Genomic DNA, 26,487 nt, shown 5'->3' with positions numbered 1-26,487 from the left:
TGCCTTTAGTAAAGCTAGCTACATGCTTTAGTAGGACTCAAAGTTGCGTTAACGAGCATCAGCCATAGACTCCCAGTCGTTGTGTGATCTGCTAGCATGCTAGTAGATACCCATATAATTAGTCATTGTGCTAATGTTAGTTTAACGTCCTTCATACTAGACACAGAGACAAAAAAATGGTATCCACAAGTACTTCTGACTCTGGGGAAGTAGATAAAGGGCCTCATTGCCAACATCCAGAAGTATCCTTTACATGAATTCATTTTCTACTGTTTTTGGTGAAGTCCTTTTGTAAAACCCAAAGTGGATTTCAGTTTTCTCATCAAAAAGTGTTTATTTGTAATAAAATAAAATAAATGATACCAGTACATCTACTGTTGGTGTGTTTTACTTTCAACATTTCAACATATTAAAAATTGCTCGCACGCCTGAGGTATCTTGTTGCAGGTGCATGGTTAAGCAATAAAGCCAGAGAGGGGTGTGGTATATGACCAATATACCACGGCTAAGGGACAACGCAATGTGGAGTGCCATATACCACAAACCCCCGAAGTGCCTTATTGCTATTATAAACTGGTTATCAACTTAATTGGAGCAGTAAAAATACATGTTTTGTCATACCCGTGGTATACGGTCTGATATACCACGGCTGTCAGCCAATCAGCATTCAGAGATCGAACCACAGTTTATAAGTGGAAACAAAAAAGAAACCCGCACACTGCTCTTGCTAGTATCACTTTTGTATTGAAGCTTACATGTTGGCCTCTTGGCCTTCGTCAGAGCTTTTTGCTCAACTAAACTAAATAAGCCATCTTTTGATATAATAATTGATTACATGTCAATAGCACTTTTCATAATTTCAAAAGCAAAAAAGCAATACATCACGAGTAGCAGAGCTATAGTTGACTAGTTCAACCGATAGAGGCCAAGTCTGAGTGCATGCATCCTCCAATGAAGGAGAGGGACAGTTCCTGGCTTGATCAGAGGAAGGTTATTAGGGAGATGGTTGATGAAGATTGAGTCTGGTAATGATCTTGTAGAGGGCTACTGGACTTCTCCTTCACAATGTATGGCACCCACTTGGGTGGTACCTCATTAGCTCTGGGTGCCAGTAAGCTCACCACACACAGTTCAGAGTAGTAGCCAGTCATCCTCATTTATGAGCCCCCTGCTTCAGCACTGCATTCCTCTACTGCATCTCCCATTCCTCTCAAGCTTCAGGTGACTCTTCAGTTCATACATGCGTGGCCTATGGTACACTCTTACTCAAAATACTTCATTCCAAATGCTAGTTACTTGGCTGTTAGCCCAAAACAACAACATGAAATGTCACTGGGTGGGGCTACAAACGATCCTTTCCACTTCATATGAAGCCATAACTGCTAAATAGTATGTGTACTACACACTGCTGTTTAATTTAGTAGCAGGCAAGCCAGATTGTTTACATGGCCAGAGACTTTATGCAGGGTTGAAATGCTTCTGCTGTGCTAGCAGTAGAAATAAACAAGGAAGCAGTTGTCCAATAAAATGCTCTCAAAGGCTTGATTTGGACCTTGCTTGTTTTACACACTGCAGGTGCTCTGCATTCACATACACAGACATCTCCCAGTTTGTATTCGGCCCAGAGCATGAAGGCCCCTTTTTTAAAGCATAATCTACAAAATTAATGAGTACAGGCAAGCCTGTTGTATGGTGCAGGGTGAGGAGCCACTGTGAAGTGTTTATGGTGCTTGTGTGTGGATGCAGAAGATGGGACTCAACGGAGGAGATGTCTGACGTTTTGCGGACTCCTAACCAATTGTGCTATTTTTTGGGGGGGTTTTTCTGTATTATTTGTAACTTATTCTGTACATGTTTCTGCCACTGTCTCTTATGACTGAAATGAGCTTCTGTATATCAGAACAGCGATTACTCACCTCGACCTGCACAAAGATGTTTTTCTTTTAACGAGTCGGACGCAAATTAATTACTCCCGACACCCGACCAGGCCCAAATCCCCGTCATTCGGCTGAAGAGAAGACTCAGATGTAGGACCGGGTGCCTTGTGAGAATTTGTCGGCAAGTGGGTAACCCGCCTCTACCATCCGTCCTATTGGCCAATGTGCAATCATTGGAGAATAAACTGGGTTAGCTCCGTTCAAGACTATCCTACCAATGGGACATTTAACTGTAATGTCTTGTGTATCACGAATCGTAGCTGAACGACGACGACGATAATATACTGTTGGCTGGTTTTTCCGTGCATTGGCAAGACAGAACAGCTGCCTCCAGTAAGACGAGGGGTTGCAGTCTGTCTATTTGCCAATAACAGCTGGTGTGCAAAATCAAATATTAAGGAAGTCTCAAGGTTTTGCTCACCTGAAGTAAAGTATTTAATGATAAGCTGTGGACCACATTATCTACCAAGAGAGCTCTCATCTAGATTATTCGTAGCTGTCTATTTACCACCACAAACCAATGCTGGCACTAAGACCGCGCTCAACGAGCTGTATAAAGCCATAAGCAAACAAGAAAATGCTCATCCAGAGGTGGTGGTCCTAGTGGCTGGGGACATTAATGCAGGGACACTTGAATCCGTTTTACCTAATTTCTAACAACAAAATGGAAAAAAACTCTACACTACCGTTACTCCACACACAGAGATGCATACAAAGCTCTCCCTCGCCTTCCATTTGGCAAATCTGACCATAATTCTTTCCTTTTGATTCCTGCTTACAAGCAAACACTAAAGCAGGAAGTACCAGTGACTCGCTCAATATGGAAGTGATCAGATGGTGCAGATGTTAAGCTACAGGACTTTTTTGCTACCACAGACTGGAATATGTTCCAGGACTCATCCGATGGCATTGAGGAGTATACCACATCAATCACTGGCTTCATCAATAACTGCATTCATGACGTTGTCCACACAGTGACCGTACGCACAGTTGAAGTCGGAAGTTTACATACACCTTAGCCAAATACATTTACACTCCAATTTGCATACTGCCACATCAGATCCACAGATGACACAATCTCACTCCACACTACCCTTTCCTACCTGGACAAAAGGAACACCAATGTGAGAATGCTGTTCATTGACTTAAGCTCAGCGTTCAACACAATCGTGTCCACAAAGCTCATCACTAAGCTAAGGACCCTGGGACTAAACACCTCCCTCTGCAATTGGATCCTGGACTTCCTGACGGGCTACCCCCAGGTGGTAAGGGTAGGACAAAACACATCTGCCACGCTCATCAATAACACGGGTGCCCCTTGTGTGTGTCTGCTTAGTCCCCTCCTGTACTCCCTGTTCCATGACTGCTTGGCCAAGCATGACTCCAATACCATTAAGCGTGCCGACACTACAACTGTGGTATGCCTGATCACCAACAACGATGAGACAGCCTATAGGGAGGAGGTCAAAGTGTGGAAGTGTGATGCCAGGACAACAACTTCTCCCTCAACGTGATCAAGACAAAGGGGGTGATTGTGGACTACAGGAAAAGGAGGGCCGAGCACGCCCACATTCTCATCAACAGGGTTGTAGTGGAGCTTCAAGTTCCTTGGTGTCCACATCAATGGTCCATACACCAAGACAGTCGTGAATAGGGAACGCCAATGACTATTCCCCCTCAGGAGACTGAGCAGCTTTGGCATGGGTCCTCCAGAACCTCAAAGTTATACAGCTGCACCATCGAGAGCATGGTAACTGCTACAGAGGGTAGTGTGTACGGCCCAGTACATCACTGGGGCCAAGCTTCCTGCCACCCAGGACCTCTATACCTGGCTGTGTCAGAGGAAGGCCCAAAAATTGCCAAAGCCTCCAGCCACCCTAGTGTTAGGCTGTTTTCTCTGCTACCGAACCGCGCACGGTACCAGAGCGCCAAGTCTTGGTACAAAAGGCTGCTAAACAACAGCTACTCCCAAGCCATAAAGCCGCTGAACAGCTAATCAAATGGCTACCCAGACTATTCGCATTGACCCCCCCACTGCTGCTACTCGCTGTTTATTATTCACTTTACCCGGACCTACATGCAGATCACCGACCATTTCAAATCCCACCGTACCTTCTCCACTATGCAATCTGGTTTCTGAGCTTGTCATGGGTGCACCTCAGTCACATTCAAGGTCCTATACGATATCTTAACCGCCATTGATAAAAGATAGTATTTTTCAACCGTCCTCATTGACTTGGCCAATGCTTTCGACTTGGCTTCTCAAATGACTGTTCACCAGCTACTTCTCAGACAGAGTTCAGTGTGTCAAATCGGAGGGCCTGTTGTCCGGACCTCTGGCAGTCTCTGTGGGTGCCACAGGGTTCAATTCTCGGGACGACTCTTTTCTCTTATATATCAATGATGTCGCTCTTGCTGCTGGTGATTCTCTGATCCACCTCTACGCAGACGACACCATAATGTATACATCGGCCCTTCTTTGGACACTGTGCTAACAAACCTCCAAACAAGCTTCAATGCCATACGACATTCCTTCTGTGGCCTCCAGCTGCTTCAAAATGCTAGTAAAACTAAGTGCATGCTCTTCAACTGATTGCTGCCCACATCCTCCCGCCTGACTAGCATCACTACTCTGTACGGTTATGTGGACATCTACAAATACCTAGGTGTCTGGTTAGACAAAAACTCTCTTTCCAGACTCCCATTAACCATCTCCAATCCAAAATTAAATCTAGAATCGGCTTCCTATTTCGGCAACAAAGCTTCCTTCACTCATGCTGCTAAACATGCCCTCGTAAAACTGACTATCCTACCGATCCTTGACCCGGCGACGTCATTTACAAAATAGCCTCCAACGTTCTACTCAGAAAATTGGATGTAGTCTACCAGAGTGCCATCCATTTGTCACCAAAGCCCCATATACTATCCACCACTGCGACCTGTATGCTCTCGTTGGCTGGCCCTCACTACATATTCGTTGCCAAACCCACTGGCTCCAGGTCATCTATAAGTCTTTGCTAGGTAAAGCCCCGCCTTATCTCTGGTCACCATAGCAGCACCCACCCGTAGCATGCGCTCCAGCAAGTATATTTCACTGGTCATCCCCAAAGCCAACACTTCCTTTGGCCACCTTTCCTTCCAGTTCTCTGCTGCCAATGACTGGAACGAACTGCAAAATTATCTGAAGCTGGAGACATTTACCTCACTAGCTTTAAGCACCAGCTGTCAGAGCAGCTCACAGATCACTGCACCTGTACATAGCTCATCTGGAAAAAGCCCATCCAATCTACCTCATCCCCATACTATTTATTTATCTTTCTCCTTTGCACCCCAGTATCTGTACTTGCACATTCATCTTCTGCACATCCTACCATTCCAGTGTTTAATTGCTTTGTTGTAATTACTTCGCCACCATGGCCTATTTATTGCCATGGTGGCAATCTTATCCTACCTCATTTGCACATGCTGTATATATATTTTTCTATTGTATGTTTGTTTATTCCATGTGTAACTCTGTTGTATGTGTCGAACTGCTTTGCTTTATCTTGGCCAGTTCGCAGTTGAAAATGAGAACTTGTTCTTAACTGGCCAACCTGGTTAAATAAAGGTGAAATATATTTCAAATTAATGTACATATTACCTCAACTAACCTGTACCCCCACACATTGACCCGGTACCCCTTGTATATAGCCTCGTTATTTTATTGTTACTCTTTTATTTTGTACATATTGTTTCTTAACCAGCAATGCAGTTTTAAGAAAAATAGGAGTTAAGGTCTTGTAAGTAAGCGTTTCACAGTATATTCGGCATAAATCAAATTTGATTTGAGAACTACTAATAGGATGTGAATTTCTTATTCAGATTAGTGAAACTTGATCCTGGCCCATATCTGCTTCTGCTTTGATCAGAACCCTCCAGCTCAGCCAGTGGAGGCTGTGTGCCAGCCAGATGCAGGCCAGCCCGGGAGGTGCTGAGCCTAGTGCAGCAGCCCAGCAGAGCATTCAACCAAACCCTCAGAGCATTAGCTCACCTTCTACTAGCCTGTAATCAGACACAAATACTACCCACATCTTACAGCGCTGTGCTGCAATAACACTGTAGAGCCACCAGTCCTTCAAAACACTATCTGCATCACCAACATAATACACAACTGTTTTTTCTCTTTGAACAATGTGAGATAATTCTAGCTAAAATACATGCTCAGTGTGTTTGGTTCCAGACAGTGCTTCTGCTGAACCCTGCCCTTTGGTGTTATTCTTTATGTAGGCAGAGCCAGCCCCCTCACTGTGTGAATGGTGTGTACATGAAAGAGACCAGTGTTGTATCACTCATGGATCACAGCAAGCCAGCACTGCCTCCTGGGTCACCAGAAACAAATAGTGTGCACAGCCAGCCACACAATCACTCATGGTTTTGTGTGTCTCCATATGTTTGAATTAGCAGGCAAGAGGGAGAGGAATGGAGAGGCCCAGACAAAAGGGCTGTTTTGGAGCCGTGCCGGCTGCCCAATGTGTCAGCACAATGTGCCTCTAATAGTCGGATGATGGACTCACACTCTCCACCTTCTCCAGTCACAGTGCGGCTGCTACGCTACCTGCAGTTTTCCTCTGATTCTCATCTCTACTGCTGACTCACCAATGCTATGTTGAGCCTTCTTTTACCACAGCTTCATCCACCCCTCTGACTTAACACAGATTTCACAGCATTTATTCCCAGCTTGCTCTGCCACTGTTGATCTGGGGTCATACAGTGTGTGTGTTTATATGACAGAGAGGACAAACGTTGCCAGGGTGGTGTGCTGCTATCAGGATGAGGTAATGGACAGACTGAAGGAGGCCTGCTCTGTTCTGCACACAGTCAGCCACTACAGTATCAGCAACTTTGACTCATCCAGGCTGACTGACTATGACGCAGGGCTAATTCAGTCACTGTTACTGATACTTGTTGAAGCAAAGCACGTCATTTAGCCGTTTGGCTTGAGGGGAAACCAGTGTCACGAAACACATTTTTGTTGCTCCATATTAAGCTGGTGTCTTGTTGTGTTTATTGTATTCTCTTGCTGTGCCACTCTGTCACAGGTCAATGCTGACATCTTTCTCTCTCTAGGAGGCTTTGCCATTGTGTTCCTGGTGCGGACCCACCAGGGGGTCCGCTGTGCCCTGAAGAGAATGTACGTCAACAATGAGCATGACCTGCATATCTGCAAGCTAGAGATCCAGATCATGGTGAGAACTGGTTCTGGGCTGGAGTTCTGCTCAGTCTGTCACCCAGTCTACCTTATAATGCACAGGCTCTCTCAGACAAATGGACTTCACAAAGGGGGCGAATCACTGTGCCGCTGTAGTGAAGCTGATGTAGAACCACATAGATAAAATGACACAAATGAAAGAATAGGATTGTGTTTCTATTCTGGAAAAGGTGATATGGGAAGGTGATATTGCTGACTATGGAAGGGAAGGGTCGACAAGACTAACTTAAACAAATATATATAGATATAGGGGGGGTGTAGTAACTGAGTCATACATTCTTCACTCCATTAGAGCCTGCTGCTGAATATGTTGATTTGGACTTCATGCAGATAAACTCTCCCAGCCCCTTGGGCCTCAGTTCCCTAACTGGAGCCATGCTGTAAGATAACCAGCCCCTGCAGCTACACCCTGTGGGGCATAATTGGTACAGGATGGCTATCATTATTGGGTCGTTCCACAAAATGGGTGCCTTTTGCCTCCCTTTGATCTTTTAAGTAGACATTATGCACCAATATTGAATTTTAAAATGCCTGTCATATTATTTTATTTTACCTTTATTTAACTAGGCAAGTCAGTTAAGAACAAATTCTTATTTTCAATGACGGCCTGGGAACTGTGGGTTAACTGCCTGTTCAGGGGCAGAACGACAGATTTGTACCTTGTCAGCTCGGGGGATTTTAACTTGCAACCTTCCGGTTACTAAATTAAATGAAGTGCACTATAATATAGACCACATGAAGAATTCAATACATCAGATTTTTTGTATGAATTAAGGCTTGCTAAAGTGCCACAATTCAGCATTTTGACATGTCCCTCCATCAACACTGTCACTTCTAGGAAGATTTCAACTCACTTAATCCCAAAATGTCTCCATGTTTCACAATTATAAAGGCCTATTTATTTTTGCTGCTTTGACAGTCATTTCTGAAGGTTATTATTGCTATTAATGTGATTGGTGATGCATTTACGTATGTCCCTCATTTTAAGGCCAACCCTGTTATGCAAACAATATTCCTTTAAAATAATGGACCATTATTTGACTCACAGCAGGTGACATTGTTTGGGGCCTTTTCCACCATGAACAGCATGGTGGAAAAGGAAGTAAGTCTTGTGTATAATTCCTAATTTTATGAACACCATGTGGTCCCATTCTCTTCACCACATGAGGAGTAATGGCCGATCTTAAACCTAAACTGTGTTATTGTCAACCCTGTTAGAGGCCCAACTGTAACTTTATCCATATGATATTATATGGAAGTTTATTTGTACAAGGGATACTTGATCAATGAGAACATTTGGGATTCATCTCAAACATGCTTTTATATAATAGTTAAGCGGTTACATAAGTGTCTGTAACCGTTTTGACAGTGTGGTACAACTGCAGATAAAATGCTCTTAGTTTATAGGATTTTAATACCCGAGACTGGACAATCTGTTTTTCCGTAAACTCAACATATCCTCCATGCAATTGAAATGTTGAAAGGAGATATATTTTAAAGTGAATTTCTTAAACGTTTGCATGTCCAAAAGGCACCCATTTTGTGGAACAACCCTATTACTTCCAGCCTTTTGGCAGATCCTCATAGTCAGCGAGCAGAAGCAGAATACACTTGGGCAATCCAAAAATCAAACAAAGATCACCATTGTTATGGCAGCCTGTTTGGAACTTGAAAGCAAACCAGAGACCTATGAGGTTCTTTTTGTGTGTGTGCATGTGCAGAGGGACCTTGTGGGCCACAGGAACATTGTGGGTTTCCTGGACTCCAGTATAACTGCAGTGGGATCAGGAGATGTCTGGGAGGTCCTCATCCTCATGGACTTCTGTCGTGGTAATTCTGCCCCTCTTTCCTTATCAATAACTTTTGTAGTTTCATTCGTGTACAAACATCATACCATTACAGGAGCATATCTACTTAGTTTCCAAACCCATTGTAAGCCCTCCCTGGTTTGTTACAGGCGGTCAGGTGGTGAACCTGATGAACCAGCGTCTGCAAACGGGCTTCACTGAGGCAGAAGTGCTGCAGATCTTTTGTGACACCTGCGAGGCTGTGGCCCGCCTCCACCAGTGCAAGACGCCAATCATCCATCGAGATCTCAAGGCACGAGCACTTGTCTTCACACACACACACACACACACACACACAAACACACAACACACACACACACACACACACACACACACACACACACACACACACACACACACACACACACACACACACACACACACACACACACACCCTCAGAGTCGACACCCTACTCACACTTGCCCTCTGTTTGTCTTTAATACATGTCCTAGCTGCATATGTGTGTTGCAGCATGAGAAGTGAACCATGAAGTGTATAAATATGTTACACACCATTCAAAGAGCAACTCAGGAGTCACCTGTCTCAGGAGTCATCTGTGTGTCGACCTCCTGCAGGTGGAGAATATCCTGCTCCATGACCGGGGACACTACGTGCTGTGTGACTTTGGTAGCGCCACCAACCGCTTCCAGGACCCTCAGGCAGAGGGCGTTCCACTGGTGGAGGAGGAAATCAAGAAGTGAGTGATTCTGAAGAGCTTCACCTCAGCTACAACACTGAACTCATGGGTGTGGTTTGATAGTTTTAGTCTCGTGAACCAACAAGTACAACAGGTTGGGATGTTGTGGATTTACTGTGCCCTTTGAAGTCCTTCCTAAATGAGTGTGCTCCCTTCCCATCTTAAGGTACACTACTCTGTCATACAGAGCCCCAGAGATGATCAACCTTTACAATGGCATGGTCATCACTACAAAGGCAGACATCTGGGTGAGTTGGCATACTACTGAATCGACATGGGAGATTATGACTGGTTTCTCTCCACTAGAGTTATGTTGGCGTGATGCCAAGTACAGTGTAACTGACTTGCTGGGTTGCAAGTTTTGAGGTAATAAAAGGTGTGCCGATGTCCACTGTGCTGTCTCTACAGGCTATGGGCTGCCTACTGTATAAACTGTGCTACTTCACCCTGCCATTTGGGGAGAGCCAGGTGGCCATCTGTGACGGCAGCTTCACTATACCAGACAACTCCCGCTATTCCCCGGACATGCACTGCCTCATCAGTGAGTAGCCATCCTCCCTGTCAACTCCTACTGACTGGTCCATGCATTTGTATTTAAGAGAGTTGTCTTTCTGTCTCTGTCTTTCTCTCTGTGCCCCTTCTCAATTACACAATGCAAGTCCTTTAGTCCACAGAGAGAAATATGCAGTGCATTCAGAAAGTATTCAGACCCCCTGACTTTTTTCATGTTTTGTCGTTATAGTTTTTCTCCCCTCGTCAATCTACACACAATAGCCCATAATGAAGCAAAAACACATTTTTAGACATTTTTGCTAATTTATTCAAAATAAAATAACCTGAAATCTCACATTTACATAAGTATTCAGACCTTTACTCAGTACTTTGTTGAATCACCTTTTGGCAGCGATTACAGCCTCGACTTCTTAGGTATGACGCTACAAGCCCGGCACACCTGTATTTGGGAGTTTCTCTCATTATTCTCAGCAGATCCTCTCAAGATTTGTCAGGTTGGATGGGGAGCGTCACTGCACAGCTATTTTCAGGTCTCTCCAGAGATGTTCGATTGGGTTCAAGTCCAGGCTCTGGCTGGGGCACTCAAGGACATTCAGTGACTTGTCCCAAAGCCACTCCTGCGTTGTCTTGACTGTGTGCTTAGGCTCGTTGTCCTGTTGGAGGTGAATCTTCGCCCCAGTCTGAGGTCCTCTGTACTTCCTTTCATCTTTCCCTCGATTCTGACTAGTCTCCCAGTCAGTATGTTGCCACCACCATACTTCACTGTGGGGATGGTGCCAGGTTTCTTCCAGATGTGACGCTTCGCATTCAGGCCAAAGTGAATCAGACCAGAGAATCTTGTTTCTCATGGTCTGAGAGTCCTTTAAGTGCCTTTTGGCAAACTTTAAGCGGGCTGTAATTTGCCTTGTACTGAGTGGCGGCTTCTGTCTGGCCACTCTACCATAAAGGCTTGATTGGTGGAGTGCTGCAGAGATGGTTGTCCTTCTGGAAGGTTCTCCCATCTCCACGGAGGAACTCTGGAGCTCTGTCAGTGTGACCATTGGGTTCTTGGTCACCTTTCTGACCAAGGCCCTTCTCCTCCTCCTGAGATTGGCTGGGCGGTCAGCTCTAGGAAGAGTCTTGGTGGTTCCAAACATCTTCAATTTAAGGATGATGGAGGCCACTGTGTTCTTGGGGAGCTTCAATGCTGCAGAAATGTTTTGGTACCCTTCCCCAGATCTGTGCCTCGACACAATCCTGTCTCAGAACTCATGGCTTGGTTTTTGCTTTGACATGCACTGACAACTGTGGGACCTTTATTTTGACAGGTGTGTGCCTTTCCAAATCATGTCCAATCAATTGAAGTTACTACATGTGGACTCCAATCACGTTGTAGAAACATCTTAAGGATGATCAATGGAAACGAGATGCACCTAAGCTCAATTTCGTGTCACTTAGCAAAGGGTCTGAACTAATGTAAATAAACTTTGTTTTTATATTTAATAAATGTGCACATTTCTCTAAAAATCTGTTTTTGCTTTGTCATTATTGGTTATTGTGAGTAGATTTGGGGGGGTTATTTAATCAATTAATCAAGGCTGTAACGTAATCAAATGTGGAAAAAGTCAAAGGGTCTGAATATTTTTCAAATGCACTGTGTCAGTATCATAATTACCAACCATGTTTTCTTCCATTCATCAGGATACATGCTGGAGCCTGACCCAGAGCTGAGACCAGATATCTACCAAGTGTCCCACTTCTCCTTCAGGCTGGCCGGGATAGAATGCCCCATCCGGAACGTACATGTAAGTCACCTCACCCTCAGTAACGACAACAGGACTAGAAAATCTCCCCGGAGACGAAGGTTACAACCAAATAATTCAAAGAGCGAAAATGTTTAACTTTATTTGAATTATTACCTTGCCCTCAAATGCCAGATGTAATGTTATTTAATTTCAAATGTAATAAGCTTCCACATTTTACTAAAGTTTTATTCACGTCTAATCTTTTTGGAAAGCAACATAAGTCTAGTGAAAAATGCCAGAGGATGGGGGAACAAGGAGCTTTGTGGTTGTTGCCAGCTGGCTGCCCTCCATCCCCCAGGCCCCTTTGCTTTGCATTGAAGGAGCAATGTCAGCACTCAATCATCTGACACAGCACATTTCAGACGTCATTCCCAGTGGACATTCAAGGCCGATTCATGGAATCTTTAACTGATCATGACATTGCTGCAGTCATGTCATGCAGAAGTTATAATGATAAAGGGTTCTTGTTGCCTCGCTGTGACAAAAGGAAAACCATTACACTAGAAATCAGAGTGAAGCTGATTGATTCAAATTGAGTAACATATATAAGCATAATACTGAAACTCTTCTCACCTTCACAGAACTCTCCTATTCCTACAAAACTCCCTGAACCTATCAGAGCCAGCGACGCTGTGGCCAAAAAGAGTCAATCCAAAGCCAGGTAAGTGAGGGGCATGAAAAACGGGGCTTTTTCATAGTTACAGATGTAAATCTCCGGCAAAGGATAATCTGGCCTGCCCTTCCTCTCCCCTCCCAGGCTCTCAGACCCTGTCCCCACAATGGAGACGTCCATCACGCCCCGTTCACGCCCCAAAGCTGGAGGGGCCCAGTCCATAGGCATCCTGCCCATCCAGCCGGCCCTCACCCCACGCAAGAGACCCAACATGGCTGCAGGAGGGTCCCAGCCCATAGGTACGCATTAACTACCCTCTGTACCTGCTTTGTTTCTCAGTCAAAGCTTGAACCACAAGGACCTGATGATGTGGTGAGCAGAGAGGTGAGGCCTGCTAGCAGAGGAAGTCTCTTATCCTGTAACAAAACACTCACCAAGTTAGACATCCTGTATTGAGCTTGATGTATTGAACTGTTCCAAGTGTTTGGCTGACATAACATGGCCTTGTAATCCCAGTGGTTCAATTTGTCTGTCCGGACAAGGCTTTAATAGTCTATTAATGAGCCCTTGGAGCCCTTGTAGTCTCTCTGAGCCCTTCTGTCCATCTGCTTGTATAGAGACAGATAGTAGCTGCAAGCCTGTCTGCTTTAGTCAATTGTTATGTCACCCTTCCAAGACAAGCATCTTTTCCCCTGTACTACAGGTGTTTTAGGCACCGCCCAGCCTGCAGTTGCTGTCCAATTAGTCCAGCAGGTCACACCCCCACTGGCTCAGACCGCCCCTTCGCAGCCCATGGCCACGCCCCAGCATCAGCAGGGTCTCTTCATGAAGCAGCAGACTGCAGCCTTCTTCAGCCCACAGCAGCAGACCAACCAGGTGGGCATATTACCTTGTGGTTGGGATTCTTAACATATCAGAGTATCTTTTTACTATTTGCCAATAATATTAAGTCATTTGTTTTTTATGTATCCGTTTATTACCTTCTTATGATATTTCTATGGAGTGCACTTTTAGCAGGACCTCTGAATGACCTTGTGGTTTTGAATGAAAATTGAATCCAACTGAATAACTTTATTGACTTTCCAGGAACTCCCATCTGATCTGTTCATTAAAATACACTGACATGTCATGTTTAACAAAAATCCAACTGCAAAAATGACAACTTTCATGAAAAGCACGGAACAGAATACTATGCCTCCCATGCCGATTCTCCAGGGCTCTGTGGCTGTGCAGCCCAAAGCTAATCCTGTGGCTGCAGTTGCTCCCCTGCAAAAGCAGCCAGCTGGCCCTGCGGCAGACCTCTCCCCTCCCCCCAATCAGCAGCACCCCCTCAGCTTGCAGCCACAGGACCTGCACTTGACTGACTCTGAGCCCACAGTTACCCCCCTCCCTTCAGGCAGCCTGCTGCATTGTGGGACAGGGAGAGATAACAGGCCCGTCCCCTCTGGCAGCCTGCTGGTCTGTAGGACAGGGAGGGCTAACAGGCCCCTCCCCTCTGGCAGCCTGCTGGTCTGTACAGGCCCCCCTCCCTGGCAGCCTCTGGCAGCCTGCTGGTCTGTAGGACAGGGAGGGCTAACAGGCCCCTCCCCTCTGGCAGCCTGTTGCCTTGTGGGACAGGGAGGGATAACAGACCCCTCCCCTCTGGCAGCCTGTTACCTTATGGGACAGGGAGGGCTAACAGGCCCCTCCCCTCTGGCAGCCTGCTGCCTTTTTGGACAGGGAGAGATAACAGGCCCTTCCCCTCTGGCAGCCTGCTGGTCTGTAGGACAGGGAGGGCTAACAGGCCCCTCCCCTCTGGCAGCCTACTGCCTTGTGGGACAGGGAAGGCTAACAGGCCCCTCCCTTCTGGCAGCCTTCTGCCTTGTGGGACAGGGAGAGATAACAGGCCCTTCAGGCCCTCTGGCAGCCTGCTGGTCTGTAGGACAGGGAGGGCCAACAGGCCCCTCCCCTCTGGCAGCCTGCTGGTCTGTAGGACAGGGAGGGCTAACAGGCCCCTCCCCTCTGGCTGCCTTGTGGGACAGGGAGGGCTAACAGGCCCCTCACCTCTGGCAGCCTGCTGCCTTGTGGGACAGGGAGGGCTAACAGGCCCCTCCCCTCTGGCTGCCTGCTGCTTTGTGGGACAGGGAGGGCTAACAGGCTCCTCCCCTCTGGCAGCCTGCTGCCTTGTGGGACAGGGAGGGCTAACAGGCCCCTCCCCTCTGGCAGCCTGCTGCCTTGTGGGACAGGGAGGGCTAACAGGCCCCTCCCCTCTGGCAGCCTGCTGCCTTGTGGGACAGGGAGGGCTAACAAGCCCGTCCCCTCTGGCAGCCTGCTGCCTTGTGGGACAGGGAGGGCTAACAGGCCCCTCCCCTCTGGCAGCCTGCTGCCTTGTGGGACAGGGAGGGCTAACAAGCCCGTCCCCTCTGGCAGCCTGCTGCCTTGTGGAACAGGGAGGGCTAACAAGCCCGTCCCCTCTGGCAGCCTGCTGCCTTGTGGAACAGGGAGGGCTAACAAGCCCGTCCCCTCTGGCAGCCTGCTGCCTTGTGGAACAGGGAGGGCTAACAGGCCCGTCCCCTCTGGCTGCCTTGTGGGACAGGGAGGGCTAACAGGCCCCTCCCCTCTGGCAGCCTGCTGGTCTGTAGGACAGGGAGGGCTAACAGGCCCTGACTCTCTGTCTGGGGCCTTAGAATCTAGCTAATCTCCTAACACTGAAGACAGCCATTTCATGCTTTGCTAGTGATCAAATAGGATTCAGAAGCTGTCTAGCTGCTTTTCCTTTCACTGTAGTTATAATGTTTAAAGTTGTCATGAAACGTCTGTCAGTGGAACCTGTCAACACTCAGTTCTGTCTCCTTTAGAATGTATTGTTCTAAATCCAATATGAATCAATAACATCCTGAAAACCATCGTTTGGTAATTTGCCACTAATTAACCATGTCTTTTCACTAACCAATAGAATAGCTAATCAACTTGAATCAGCCTGTAATTTTCTTCCTTCTCTCACTGATATTGATATTTGGTGTGATAATTTTCTTATCTCCATATTAAACCCTTTCTCTCGCTCTCTCCTCCCAGCATCTGGCTCCTGGACGTGGGCTCCACAAGGTTGGCACCCTGACACCCCCCTCCTCCCCAAAGATGCCCCCCCGAGGCAGTCACAGACGCATCCTGAGTGACGTCACCCACAGTGCTGTGTTTGGGGTCCCAATCAGCAAGTCAACCCAGCTACTGCAGGCGGCTGCAGCCGAGGCCAGCCTCAACAAGTCCAAGTGAGCTGAATTAACCCATCTCAATGAACTGAGGAATCAACTGTCCATTCATTAGAGAGAGAGAGAACAAACACACAGGCATTCATTCAGAGAACCCTTTAAACACTCCCTTTTATAGTTCAACACAGGAATAAACAGCCCTTTCAATCTACAAATAACTCTATAGTCTTTTTAATCACCCATATTTCTATGCATGTTTTATATTTGGCACATACTTGTTTGTACTTGAGATAAATGAGATGGGTGGTTTCCACTGCAACCTTTAGTGTTTTCCTGTGTGTGTTGTAGGTCAGCAAGCACCACCCCCTCTGGCTCCCCCTGCTCCTCCCAGCAGAGTGTGTACCAGCCAGGGGAGGGCGGTGCCCAGACAGCCCCCTCTGTACCCACTGGCAGCTGGAACCCTTTTGGTGATGACAACTTCTCCAAGCTCTCTGCAGAGGAGCTGCTCAACAAGGACTTTGCCAAGCTGGCCGAGAGTAAGACCACAAAGTCCAGTCTGTGTATAGACATCTACAAGCGCAATGGATAGATAGGTAAATTATCAGAGGTGATGTTGTTTTCTAATTGTGTTTGTCTTTATGACAGCTACAACAGGGGAGAGGGCCAGCCTCTCCACAGAGAACCTCATCTCAGGGCTGCAGCCTGTCTCTGCTGCTGGGGCCACATGCAAGGCTTGCCCAGGTAAGACCCCACGTTTTCACCTTCCTCTCTCTCCCTGTGTCATACAGACGTCATTATCCCTCTCCCTCATCTCTACATATTTCCCATGTGGGGTCCTTGTGATTTTATCTGCCGGCTTCTTCTCTGTAAATCTTTATTTTGAAGGCAGATGTTTCTCCAGCTCTGTAGAATTCTTTCATAGAGGTGTATCGGTCTGAGCTGTTAAGTGAACCTCTCCAACCTTACTATGAGACAATTTTCTAAGCCAAACCCAATTACTGTTGTGTAATTTGTTCTCCTCAGCGCTGTTGTCCTCTTACATCTTGTTGACTTTCTATTAGATCAGTAACTGTCATAACCTGACCATCCTGTCTTCTCCAACATCCTTCCTCTCCCTATTCTCCTGCTTTCTCTCCTCCTTTCTCTCGTTCTCCCTGTGTAATGTTAAGCTGAGAGAACTGCTGACATCCTGGGTTTGGATGCAGGCTCAGCGATGTTGAGTGTCCCGGACCCCTTTAATGCCCTCTCCCTCTCTGACACCACAGGTAACGCCCTTTCCCAGCATGCAACATTGTTGTGGAATGTGTTAGAAGGTTCCACTTCTCAGTCCTGCCAGGATCCATACTTTACCATTAATCCTCCATCCAGTGTGTTTCAATTCCTACACATAGATGTTCCGGAGACACTCATGTTGGTGTATTGTATGTGTCCTATATCTAATGTTTAAAGCCATTGTTTATAACATGAGTCTGGGGTGACATGGCTTTGCTCATTAGTCCTATTGTCCCTGTCCTCTTAGTGTCATTGATTCCCTTTCAGTTCCTACGAATAGAGACCTTTGCTGGATCGCCTCACACTTGTGGACCCGTGCCTCTGACTACTGTTGCTTGGTTACCTGAAGGACACATTCTCCTTTGTTAATTGGATTGCTGTTCCTCTGGAGGTGCCTGCTTTAGAATGCCTCTGTCACTGAGGACATTGGGAAAGTTCAGCATCACATCTGAGCTCTTATTTCAGTTGGTAGTTGATTGCTTTTCAAAATGGCTCTGGGGCAATACTCTGTCCTTAGGTTGTCTTAGCCCGGGCTAGGCTGTATTCCCTGTATGGCCCACATAATCGCTCCAATGACAGTCAGTGGTTGCCAGTGTTGTCAGTTAGTGGGGACTGAGCTGAGGGGTTAAAAGGCTGTCTGCGGCTGTTACATAATCTGGGTGTGGTTAATCTTTTCTGTCCTCTCCCCACACACACAGTCTTCTACACAGGGCACAAACAGAGTGAGAGCACTGAGGATTTACTGGTACACAGCACTGGTAGAGCTCACAACAGGAACTGCACCCCTGCTGTTGGGAAAGCACTGCACAGTGTCTACATGAGTTCATATAGCCACAGGCCAGATGGCCATCCCTTCTGAAAGGGCTTTACATACTGTCTAGTCTAGTTATTCAATTCTCATATGAAATGTGAGAAAGCGATTGGAAAGAGAACCTGTTTCCTTACAGGTCAGTACATGCTGCTGTTATATGGTGCCGCAAGAGCAGTACACCAGAGCCATACAGCTACACCGAACAAAAATATATAAACACAACATGACACAATTTCAAAGATTTTACTGAGTTACAATTCATATAAATAATTAATTAGGCCCTAATCTATGGATTTCACATGACTGGGAATACAGATATGCATCTGTTGGTCACAGATAGGGCTGTTACGGTGAGCGTATTACCGCTACACCGGCGGTCACGAGTCATGACGGCAGTCAAATTCCACATGACAGTTTAGTCATGGAAATGAGGCTCCTACAAGCTCTGATGTTGCTGATGGGCATTAGTAGCCTACTAAACATGCTAACTGCCTGGTACTCAGCACTCTAATGTCCCTCTAATCACTCTGACATCAATGAAAATGTATTTGAAAATCTAATCAAACATTTCAGGAGCCCATGAGCTAATTTTGCGCAACATTTCTATAAGCTATGAAATTGCGGGAGAAAACAGAGTGATGGCCTCTAATAATAAGACATGGATCCCATCAGCTTTCTATAGACTAGGCCTACTGTATTTTTTTCTCAACTTTCCTAATATTAGGCACATTGCTTATATTTATAACAGGAGTAATGCCTACCTGGCTGGAATTAAAATAAACCATGATGAAAAGCATCCTCCATTCAATATTTAAGTGCACAGATGACGTACAGTTGAAGTTGGAAGTTTCCATACATCTTAGCCAAATACATTTAAACTCCGTTTTTCACAATTCCTGACATTTAATCTTAGTAAAAATTATAGGTTTTAGGTCAGTTAGGATCACCACTTTATTTTAAGAATGTGAAATGTCAGAATAATAATAGATTTATTTCAGCTTTTATTTCTTTCATCACATTCCCAGTGGGTCAGACGTTTACACACACTCAATTACAAATACAATTAGTATTTCGTAGCATTGCCTTTTAAATTGTTTAACTTGGGTCAAACGTTTTGTGTAGGCTTCCACAAGCTTCCCACAATACGTTGGGTGAATGTTGGCCCATTCCTCCTGACAGAGCTGGTGTAACTGAGTCAGGTTTGTAGGCCTCCTTGCTCGCACATGTTTTTTCAGTTCTGCCCACACATTTTCTGTAGGTTTGAGGTCAGGGCTTTGTGATGGCCACTCCAATACCTTGACTTTGTTGTCCTTAAGCCATTTTGCCACAACTTTGGAAGTATGCTTGGGGTCATTGTCCATTTGGAAGACCCATTTGCAACCAAGCTTTAACTTCCTGACTGATGTCTTGAGATGTTGCCTCAATATATCCACACAATTTTCCTGGCTCATGAAGCCATCTATTTTGTGAAGTGCACCAGTCTCTCCTGCAGCAGAGTACCGCCACAACATGATGCTGCCACCCATGTGCTTCAAGGTTGGGATGGAGTTCTTCAGGCTTGCAAGCCTCCCCCTTTTTCCTCCAAACATAACGATGGTCATTATGGCCAAACAGTTTTATTTTTGTTTCTTCAGACATGAGGACATTTCTCCAAAAAGTACGGTCTTTGTCCCGCAGTTGCAAACCGTAGTCTGGCTTTTTTATGGTGGTTTTGGAGCAGTGGCTTCTTCCTTGCTGAGCGGCCTTTCAGGTTATGTCGATATAGGACTCGTTTTACTGTGGATATAGATACTTTTGTACCTGTTTCCTCCAGCATCTTCACCAGGTCCTTTGCTATTGTTCTGGGATTTTTTTGCACCACAGTAGTTAATCTCTAGGAGACAGAATGTGTCTCCTTCCTGAGCGGTATGACGCCTGCGTGGTCCCATGGTGTTTATACTTGCGTACTATTGTTTGTACAGATGAACGTGGTACCCTCAGGCATTTGTAAATTGCTCCCAAGGATGAACCAGACCTTTTGGAGGTCGACAATATTTTCTCAGATCTTGGCTGATTTCTTTTGATTTTCCCATGATGTCAAGCAAAGATTGGTTTACTTTCGGCGCCGACAGAGATGGCCGCCTCGCTTATATGCATTATTTAGGTTTTTTTATGTGATATTTCTTAAATTGTTGCCCCAGAAAATATTAGGTGTTATTACATACAGTCGGGTGGAACTATTGGATATAAGAGCAATGTCAACTCACCAACGTTACAACCAGGAATAAACAGAGGCTTTCTCGAAGCGGATCCTCTGTTTGGTCCACCATCCAGGACAATGGATCGGATCCCAGCCGGCGACCCAAAACATCTGCGCCGCAGAAGGGACAGACAGAGCGGTCTTCTGGTCAGGCTCCGTAGACGGGCATATCGCGCACCGCTCCCGAGCATACTACTCGCCAGTGTCCAGTCTCTTGACAACAAGGTAGATGAAATCCGAGCAAGGGTTGCCTTCCAGAGAGACAGCAGAGATTGTAACGTTCTTTGTTTCACGGAAACATAAGTCATCAGAGTCGGTACAGCGACCCGGCTTCCTCACACATCGCGCCGACAGAAACAAACATCTCTCTGGTAAGAAGAAGGGCGGGAGTGTATGCCTTATGATTAACGAGACGTGGTGTGATTATAACAACATACAGGAACTCCAGTCCTTTTGTTCACCTGACCTAGAATTCCTTACAATCAAATGCCGACCGCATTATCTACCAAGATAATTCTCTTCGATCATAATCACAGTCGTGTATATCTCGTCCCAATCAGACATCGACGGCCCTGAAATAACTTAATTTGACTATGTAAACTGGAAACCACACATCCTGAGGCTTCATTTATTGTAGCTGGGGATTGTAACAAGGTTAATCTGAAAACAAGGCTCCCTAAATGTTATCAGCATATCGAATGCACGACCCGGGCTGGAAAAACCCTGGATCATTGTTATTCTAACTTCCACGACGCATATAAAGCCCTCCCCCGCCCTTCTTTCGTAAAATCTGACCACTACTCTTTGTTGCTCCCAGCCTATTGACAGAAACTAAAACAGGAAGCGCCCATGGTCAGGTCTGTTCAACGCTGGTCCGAACACTCGGATTCCACGCTTCAAGATTGCTTCGATCAAGTGGACTGGGATATGTTCCGCATAGCGTCGGATAATAACATTGATGAATACGCTGATTTGGTGAGCGAGTTTATTAGCAAGTGCATTGGTGATGTTGTACCCACAGCGTCTATTAAAACATTCCCCAAACAGAAATTGTGGATTGATGGCAACATTCGCGCAAAACTGAAAGCTTGAACCACTGCTTTTAATCAGGGCAAGGTGACCGGAAACATGACCGAATACAAACAGGGTAGCTATTCCTTCCGCAAGGCAATCAAACAAGCTAAGCATCAGTATAGAGACAAAGTAGAGTGGCAATTCAACGGCTCAGACACGAGAGGTATGTGGCAGGGTCTACAGTCAATCACGGACTACAAAAGGAAAACCAGCCCCATCGCGGACCACGATATCTTGCTCCCAGATAACCAAAAGACTTCTTTGCTCACTTTGAGGACATCACAGTACCACTGACACGGCCCGCTACCAAAACCTGTGGGCTCTCCTTCACTGCAGCCAACGTGAGTAAAACCATTTAAACGTGTCAACCCCTCGCAAGGCTGCCAGCCCAGACTGCATCCCCAGCCGCGTCCTCGGAGCATGCGCAGATCAGCTGGCTGGTTTATGGACATTTTCAATCCATTCTTATCCCAGTCTGTTGTTCCCACATGCTTCAAGAGGGCCACTATTGTTCCTGTTCCCAAGAAACCTGAGCTAAATGACTATCGCCCCCGTAGCACTCACTTCCGTCATCATGATGTGCTTTGAGAGACTAGTCAAGGACCATATAACCACCACCCTACCTGATCCTCAACACTGGCGCCCCACAAGGGTGCGTTCTCAGCCCTATCCTATACTCCCTGTTCACCCATGACTGCGTGGCCATGCACGCCTCCAACACAATCATCAAGTTTGCAGATGACACTACAGTGGTATTCTTTATTATTAACAACAACGAGACTGCCTACAGGGAGGTGGTGAGGGCCCTCTGAGTGTGATGTCAGGAAAATAACCTCACACTCAATGTCAACAAAACAAAGGAGATGATCGTGGACTTCAGGAAAAAGCAGAGGGACCAGCCCCATATACACATTAACGGGACAGTAGTGGAGAAGGTGGAAAGTTAAGTTCCTTGGCGTACTCATCACGGACAAACTGAAATGGTCCCACCCACACAGACAGCGTGGTGAAAAAGGCACATCAGCGCCTCTTCAATCTCAGGAGGCTGAAGAAATGCGGCTTGTCACCAAAAACACAAACTTTTACAGATGCACAATCGAGAGCATCCTGTCGGGCTGTATCACCGCCTGGTACGGCAACTGCTCCGCCCACAACCGTAAGTCTCTCCAGAGGGTAGTAGGTCGGCACAATGCATCATCGGGGGCAAACTACCTGCCCTCCAGGACACCTACACCACCCGATGTCACAGGAAGGTCAAAAAGATCATCAAGGACAACATCCACCCGAGCCACTGCCTGTTCACCCCGCTATCTTCCAGAAGGCGGGGTCAGTACAGGTGCATCAAAGCGGGGACCGAGAGACTGAAAGAAGCTGTTTATCTCAAGGCTATCAGACTGTTAAACAGCCATCACTAACATTGAGTGGCTGCTGCCAACATATTGACTCATCTCTAGCCACTTTAATAATGACATTGATGTAATAAATGTATCACTAGCCACTTTAAACAATGCCACTTTATATACCCTACATTACTCATCTCATATGTATATACTGTACTCTATACCATCTACTGCATCTTACCTATGCCGTTCGGCCATCGCTCATTCATATATTTTTATGTACATTTTCTTATTCATTCCTTTACACTTGTGTATAAGGTAGTTGTTGTGAAATTGTTAGGTTAGATTACTTGTTAGATATTACTGCATAGTCGGAACTAGAAGCACAGGCATTTCGCTACACTCGCATTAACATCTGCTAACCATGTGTATGTTACAAAAATGTATTTTATTTGATAATCACTAAGTTTGAAGGTAGGCCTTGAAATACAGTGGGCAAAAAGGTATTTAGTCAGCCACCAATTGTGCATGTTCTCCCACTTAAAAAGATGAGGCCTGTAATTTTCATCATAGGTACACTTCAACTATGACAGACATAAGAAAAGAAAATTCCAGAAAATCACATTGTAGGGTTTTTAATGAATCTATTTGCAAATTATGGTGGAAAATAATTATTTGGTCACCTACAAACAAGCAAGATGTCTGGCTCTCACAGACCTGTAACTTCTTCTTTAAGAGGCTCCTCTATTTTCTACTCGTTACCTGTATTAATGGCACCTGTTTGAACTTGTTATCAGTATAAAAGACACCTGTCCACAACCTCAAACAGTCACACTCCAAAATCCACTATGGCCAAGACCAAAGAGCTGTCAAAGGACACCAGAAACAAAATTGTAGACCTGCACCAGGCTGGGAAGACTGAATCTGCAATAGGTAAGCAGCTTGGTTTGAAGAAATCAACTGTGGGAGCAATTATTAGGAAATGGAAGACATACAAGACCACTGATAATCTCCCTCGATCTGGGGCTCCACGCAAGATCTCACCCCGTGGGGTCAAAATGATCGCAGCCTAAACTGCTGCATATTCCCTGACTCTGCTTGCACTGAACGCAAGAGAAGTGACACAATTTCCCTAGTTAATATTGCCTGCTTACATGAATGACTTAAATTCATATGCAGGTTTAAAAAATATATATACTTGTGTATTGATTTTAAGGCATTGATGTTTATGGTTAGGTACATTGGTGCAACGATTGCGCTTTTTTCGCAAATGCGCTTTTGTTAAATCATCACCCGTTTGGCGAAGTTGAAGTGGGCTGTGATTTGATGATATATTAACAGTAACCGCATTGATTATATGCAATGCGGAACAAGCTAGTTAACCTAGTAATATCATCAACCATGTGTAGTTAACTAATGATTATGTGAAGATTGTTTTTTATAAGATAAGTTTAATGGTAGCTAGCAACTTACCTTGGCTCCTTGCAGCCACAAGGTCCTTTTGATGCTGCACTCGCGTAACAGGTGATCAGCCTGCCACACAGTCTCCTCATGGATTTCAATGTAATCGGCGTCCAAAGAGGCCGTTTACCGATTGTTATGAAAACTTGAAATCGTCCCTAATTAATTGGCCATGCCGATTTTAATAGGTCGACCTCTAGTGTGAACACTATTTGCCTCATGCAGCACAACACATCTCCTTCCCATAGAGTTGATCAGGCTGTTGATTGTGGAATGTTGTCCCACTCCTTTTCAATGGCTATGCGAAGTTCCTAGATATTGGCGGGAACTGGAACATGCTGCTGTGTACACGTCGATCCAGAGCATCCCAAATATGCTCAATGGTTGACATGTCTAGTGAGTATGCAGACCATGGAAGAACTGGGACTTTTTCAGCTTCCAGGAATTGTGTACAGATCCATGCGACATGGGGCCATGCGTTATCATGCTGAAACATGGAGGTGATGGTGGTGGATAAATGGAATGATATCTCTGTATTCAAATTGCCATTGATAAAATGCAATTGTGTTCGTTGTACGTAGCTTATGCCTGACAATACCATAACCCCGCCACCATCTGCCCGGTACAGTTGAAACCGGGATTAATCCGTGAAGAGCACACTTCTCCAGTGTGACACTGGCCATTTGAAGGTGAGCATTTGCCCACTGAAGTTGGTTATGACACCGATCTGCAGTCAGGTCAAAACCCTGGTGAGGAAGATGAGCATGCTGATTAGCTTCCCTGAGACCCGTTTCTGACAGTTTGTGCAGAAATTCTTCAGTTGTGCAAACCCACAGTTGTAGTTAACTAGTAATTATGTGAAGATTGATTGTTTTTTTTATAAGATAAGTTTAATGGTAGCTAGCAACTTACCTTGGCTCCTTGCCGCCACAAGGTCCTTTTGATGCTGCACTCGCGTAACAGATGGTCAGCCTGTGTCTGGTTTCAGTCGATCCCACAGGGGAAGATGCTGGATGTGGAGATCCTGGGCTGACGTAATTATACGTGGTCTGTGGTTTTGAGGACTGTTGGCGGTACTGCTAATTTCCCTAAAACAACATTGGCAGTATGGTATAGAAATGAACATGCAACAGCTCTGGTGGACATTCCTGCAGTCAGTTGTGGCATTGTGCTGTGTGACCTTTTATTGTCCCCAGCAGAAGGTGCACCTGTGTAATGATCATGCTGTTTAAGCAGCTTCTTGATATGCCACACCTGTCAGGTGGATGGATTATCTTGGCAATGGAAAAATACTCACTAACAGGGATGTAAACAAATGTGTGCACAACATTGGAGCGAAATTAGCTTTTTGTGCTTATGAAACATTTGATCTTTAATTTCAGCTCAGGAAACATGGAACCAACACTTTACATGTTGCATTTATATTTTTGTTCAGCATAAATAAAGCTCTGGAGTTCAGACTTTGTGTCATAGCAGTTTATCATTGACCTGTGACCTATGACCTCTATCCCTTTTAGTAAAGGGGGCAAATGGGCAGCTGTGCTGTGTCATATTCTGAGCCCCCTGCCCCAGGTCCTCTGCCCCCCTGTCTCTCCATAGCAGCCAGTGACCTGTAAGTATGTATGGAGTTTAGGTTTTGACCCAGAAGATACTTACTCACATGCATGCACCTGGTTTGCACTGTTTGGATGCACTAACCTGCTGGAGAGGCACATCCTGAAGGGGGGAGTCCTGATTTGTCTGTGGCACGGCGCTGGGACACCCAGCAAAGTTACTTATTAACAAGGATGCTGTCAGTCAGGTGTCTAACAGTGCTGACTGATCCAACACTTGTTCAGTGATGAAAGTGGAGAAGAGACGTGTAAAGACGGTCACTGATGTAGGCCTAGTATGTGGAATGGTGCTATGGTAGCTAACCTTTTTTGTTGAGTGAGGCTGAAATTTTGCTCTTTAGTCCGTCAACTAATGAGCCAATAAAGATGAAATACTGACTAGCTGCTATGTGTTTGTATTCGTCTCCACGTCGTTGGTTGGTGGGATGGAATGATGTGTTGGTGATTTAAGGCTAGCAGTCCTTTTGAAGGCATGCTGTTTTTCTCCAATACTTGTTTGACATGAATGGTATTACTCGCCTGAATTAACATGTCCTCTACTCAAGCATGGTCTGTGCACTCTGTCATCACCCTAGGAGTGATTTAGTTTTTCCTAACCTTCGAATGTGCCTGCTGAAGGAGTAAAGGAAAAGACCGGTGTCTTCATATCATTCCTCATGGCAAAATACCCGGCCAATAGAATGACTTTGCAAACGGTACCAACTAATTCTCACCTTGATAGTATAACGATCATGTTCTCATTTGTACTTAGATGAGCCTAGTGTATGTACAGTGCATTCGGAAAGTTTTCAGACCCCTTCACTTTTTCCACATTTTGTTATGTTACAGTCTTATTCTAAAATGGATTAA

The 26,487-nt window shown here is 45.6% G+C and overlaps 1 protein-coding gene across 13 annotated transcripts in view; it reads left to right on the top strand.

The window, feature by feature from the left end:
• LOC124036294 (AP2-associated protein kinase 1-like) overlaps positions 1 to 26,487 on the top strand; it is a 53,344-nt gene that overhangs the window by 11,448 nt on the left and 15,409 nt on the right. For 8 of the 13 annotated variants that reach the window (XM_046350677.1, XM_046350671.1, XM_046350676.1 and 5 more), the window contains exons 2-15: positions 7,044 to 7,162; positions 8,907 to 9,015; positions 9,143 to 9,285; positions 9,609 to 9,730; positions 9,897 to 9,978; positions 10,139 to 10,271; positions 11,924 to 12,027; positions 12,609 to 12,688; positions 12,785 to 12,939; positions 13,344 to 13,516; positions 15,695 to 15,888; positions 16,177 to 16,364; positions 16,474 to 16,569; positions 16,998 to 17,093. In XM_046350677.1, the coding sequence (XP_046206633.1) occupies positions 7,044 to 7,162; positions 8,907 to 9,015; positions 9,143 to 9,285; positions 9,609 to 9,730; positions 9,897 to 9,978; positions 10,139 to 10,271; positions 11,924 to 12,027; positions 12,609 to 12,688; positions 12,785 to 12,939; positions 13,344 to 13,516; positions 15,695 to 15,888; positions 16,177 to 16,364; positions 16,474 to 16,569; positions 16,998 to 17,093 (1,794 nt within the window). The remainder of the gene's footprint in view (positions 1 to 7,043; positions 7,163 to 8,906; positions 9,016 to 9,142; positions 9,286 to 9,608; positions 9,731 to 9,896; positions 9,979 to 10,138; positions 10,272 to 11,923; positions 12,028 to 12,608; positions 12,689 to 12,784; positions 12,940 to 13,343; positions 13,517 to 15,694; positions 15,889 to 16,176; positions 16,365 to 16,473; positions 16,570 to 16,997; positions 17,094 to 26,487) is intronic. The other 5 variants (XM_046350680.1, XM_046350675.1, XM_046350678.1 and 2 more) reach the window with 1 other exon arrangement.

Source organism: Oncorhynchus gorbuscha, linkage group LG05, assembly GCF_021184085.1.
Source record: "Oncorhynchus gorbuscha isolate QuinsamMale2020 ecotype Even-year linkage group LG05, OgorEven_v1.0, whole genome shotgun sequence".
NCBI lineage: Eukaryota > Metazoa > Chordata > Actinopteri > Salmoniformes > Salmonidae > Oncorhynchus > Oncorhynchus gorbuscha.
Note: the sequence above shows the minus strand (reverse complement) of the source record. Positions and strands in the feature narration are given on the sequence as shown.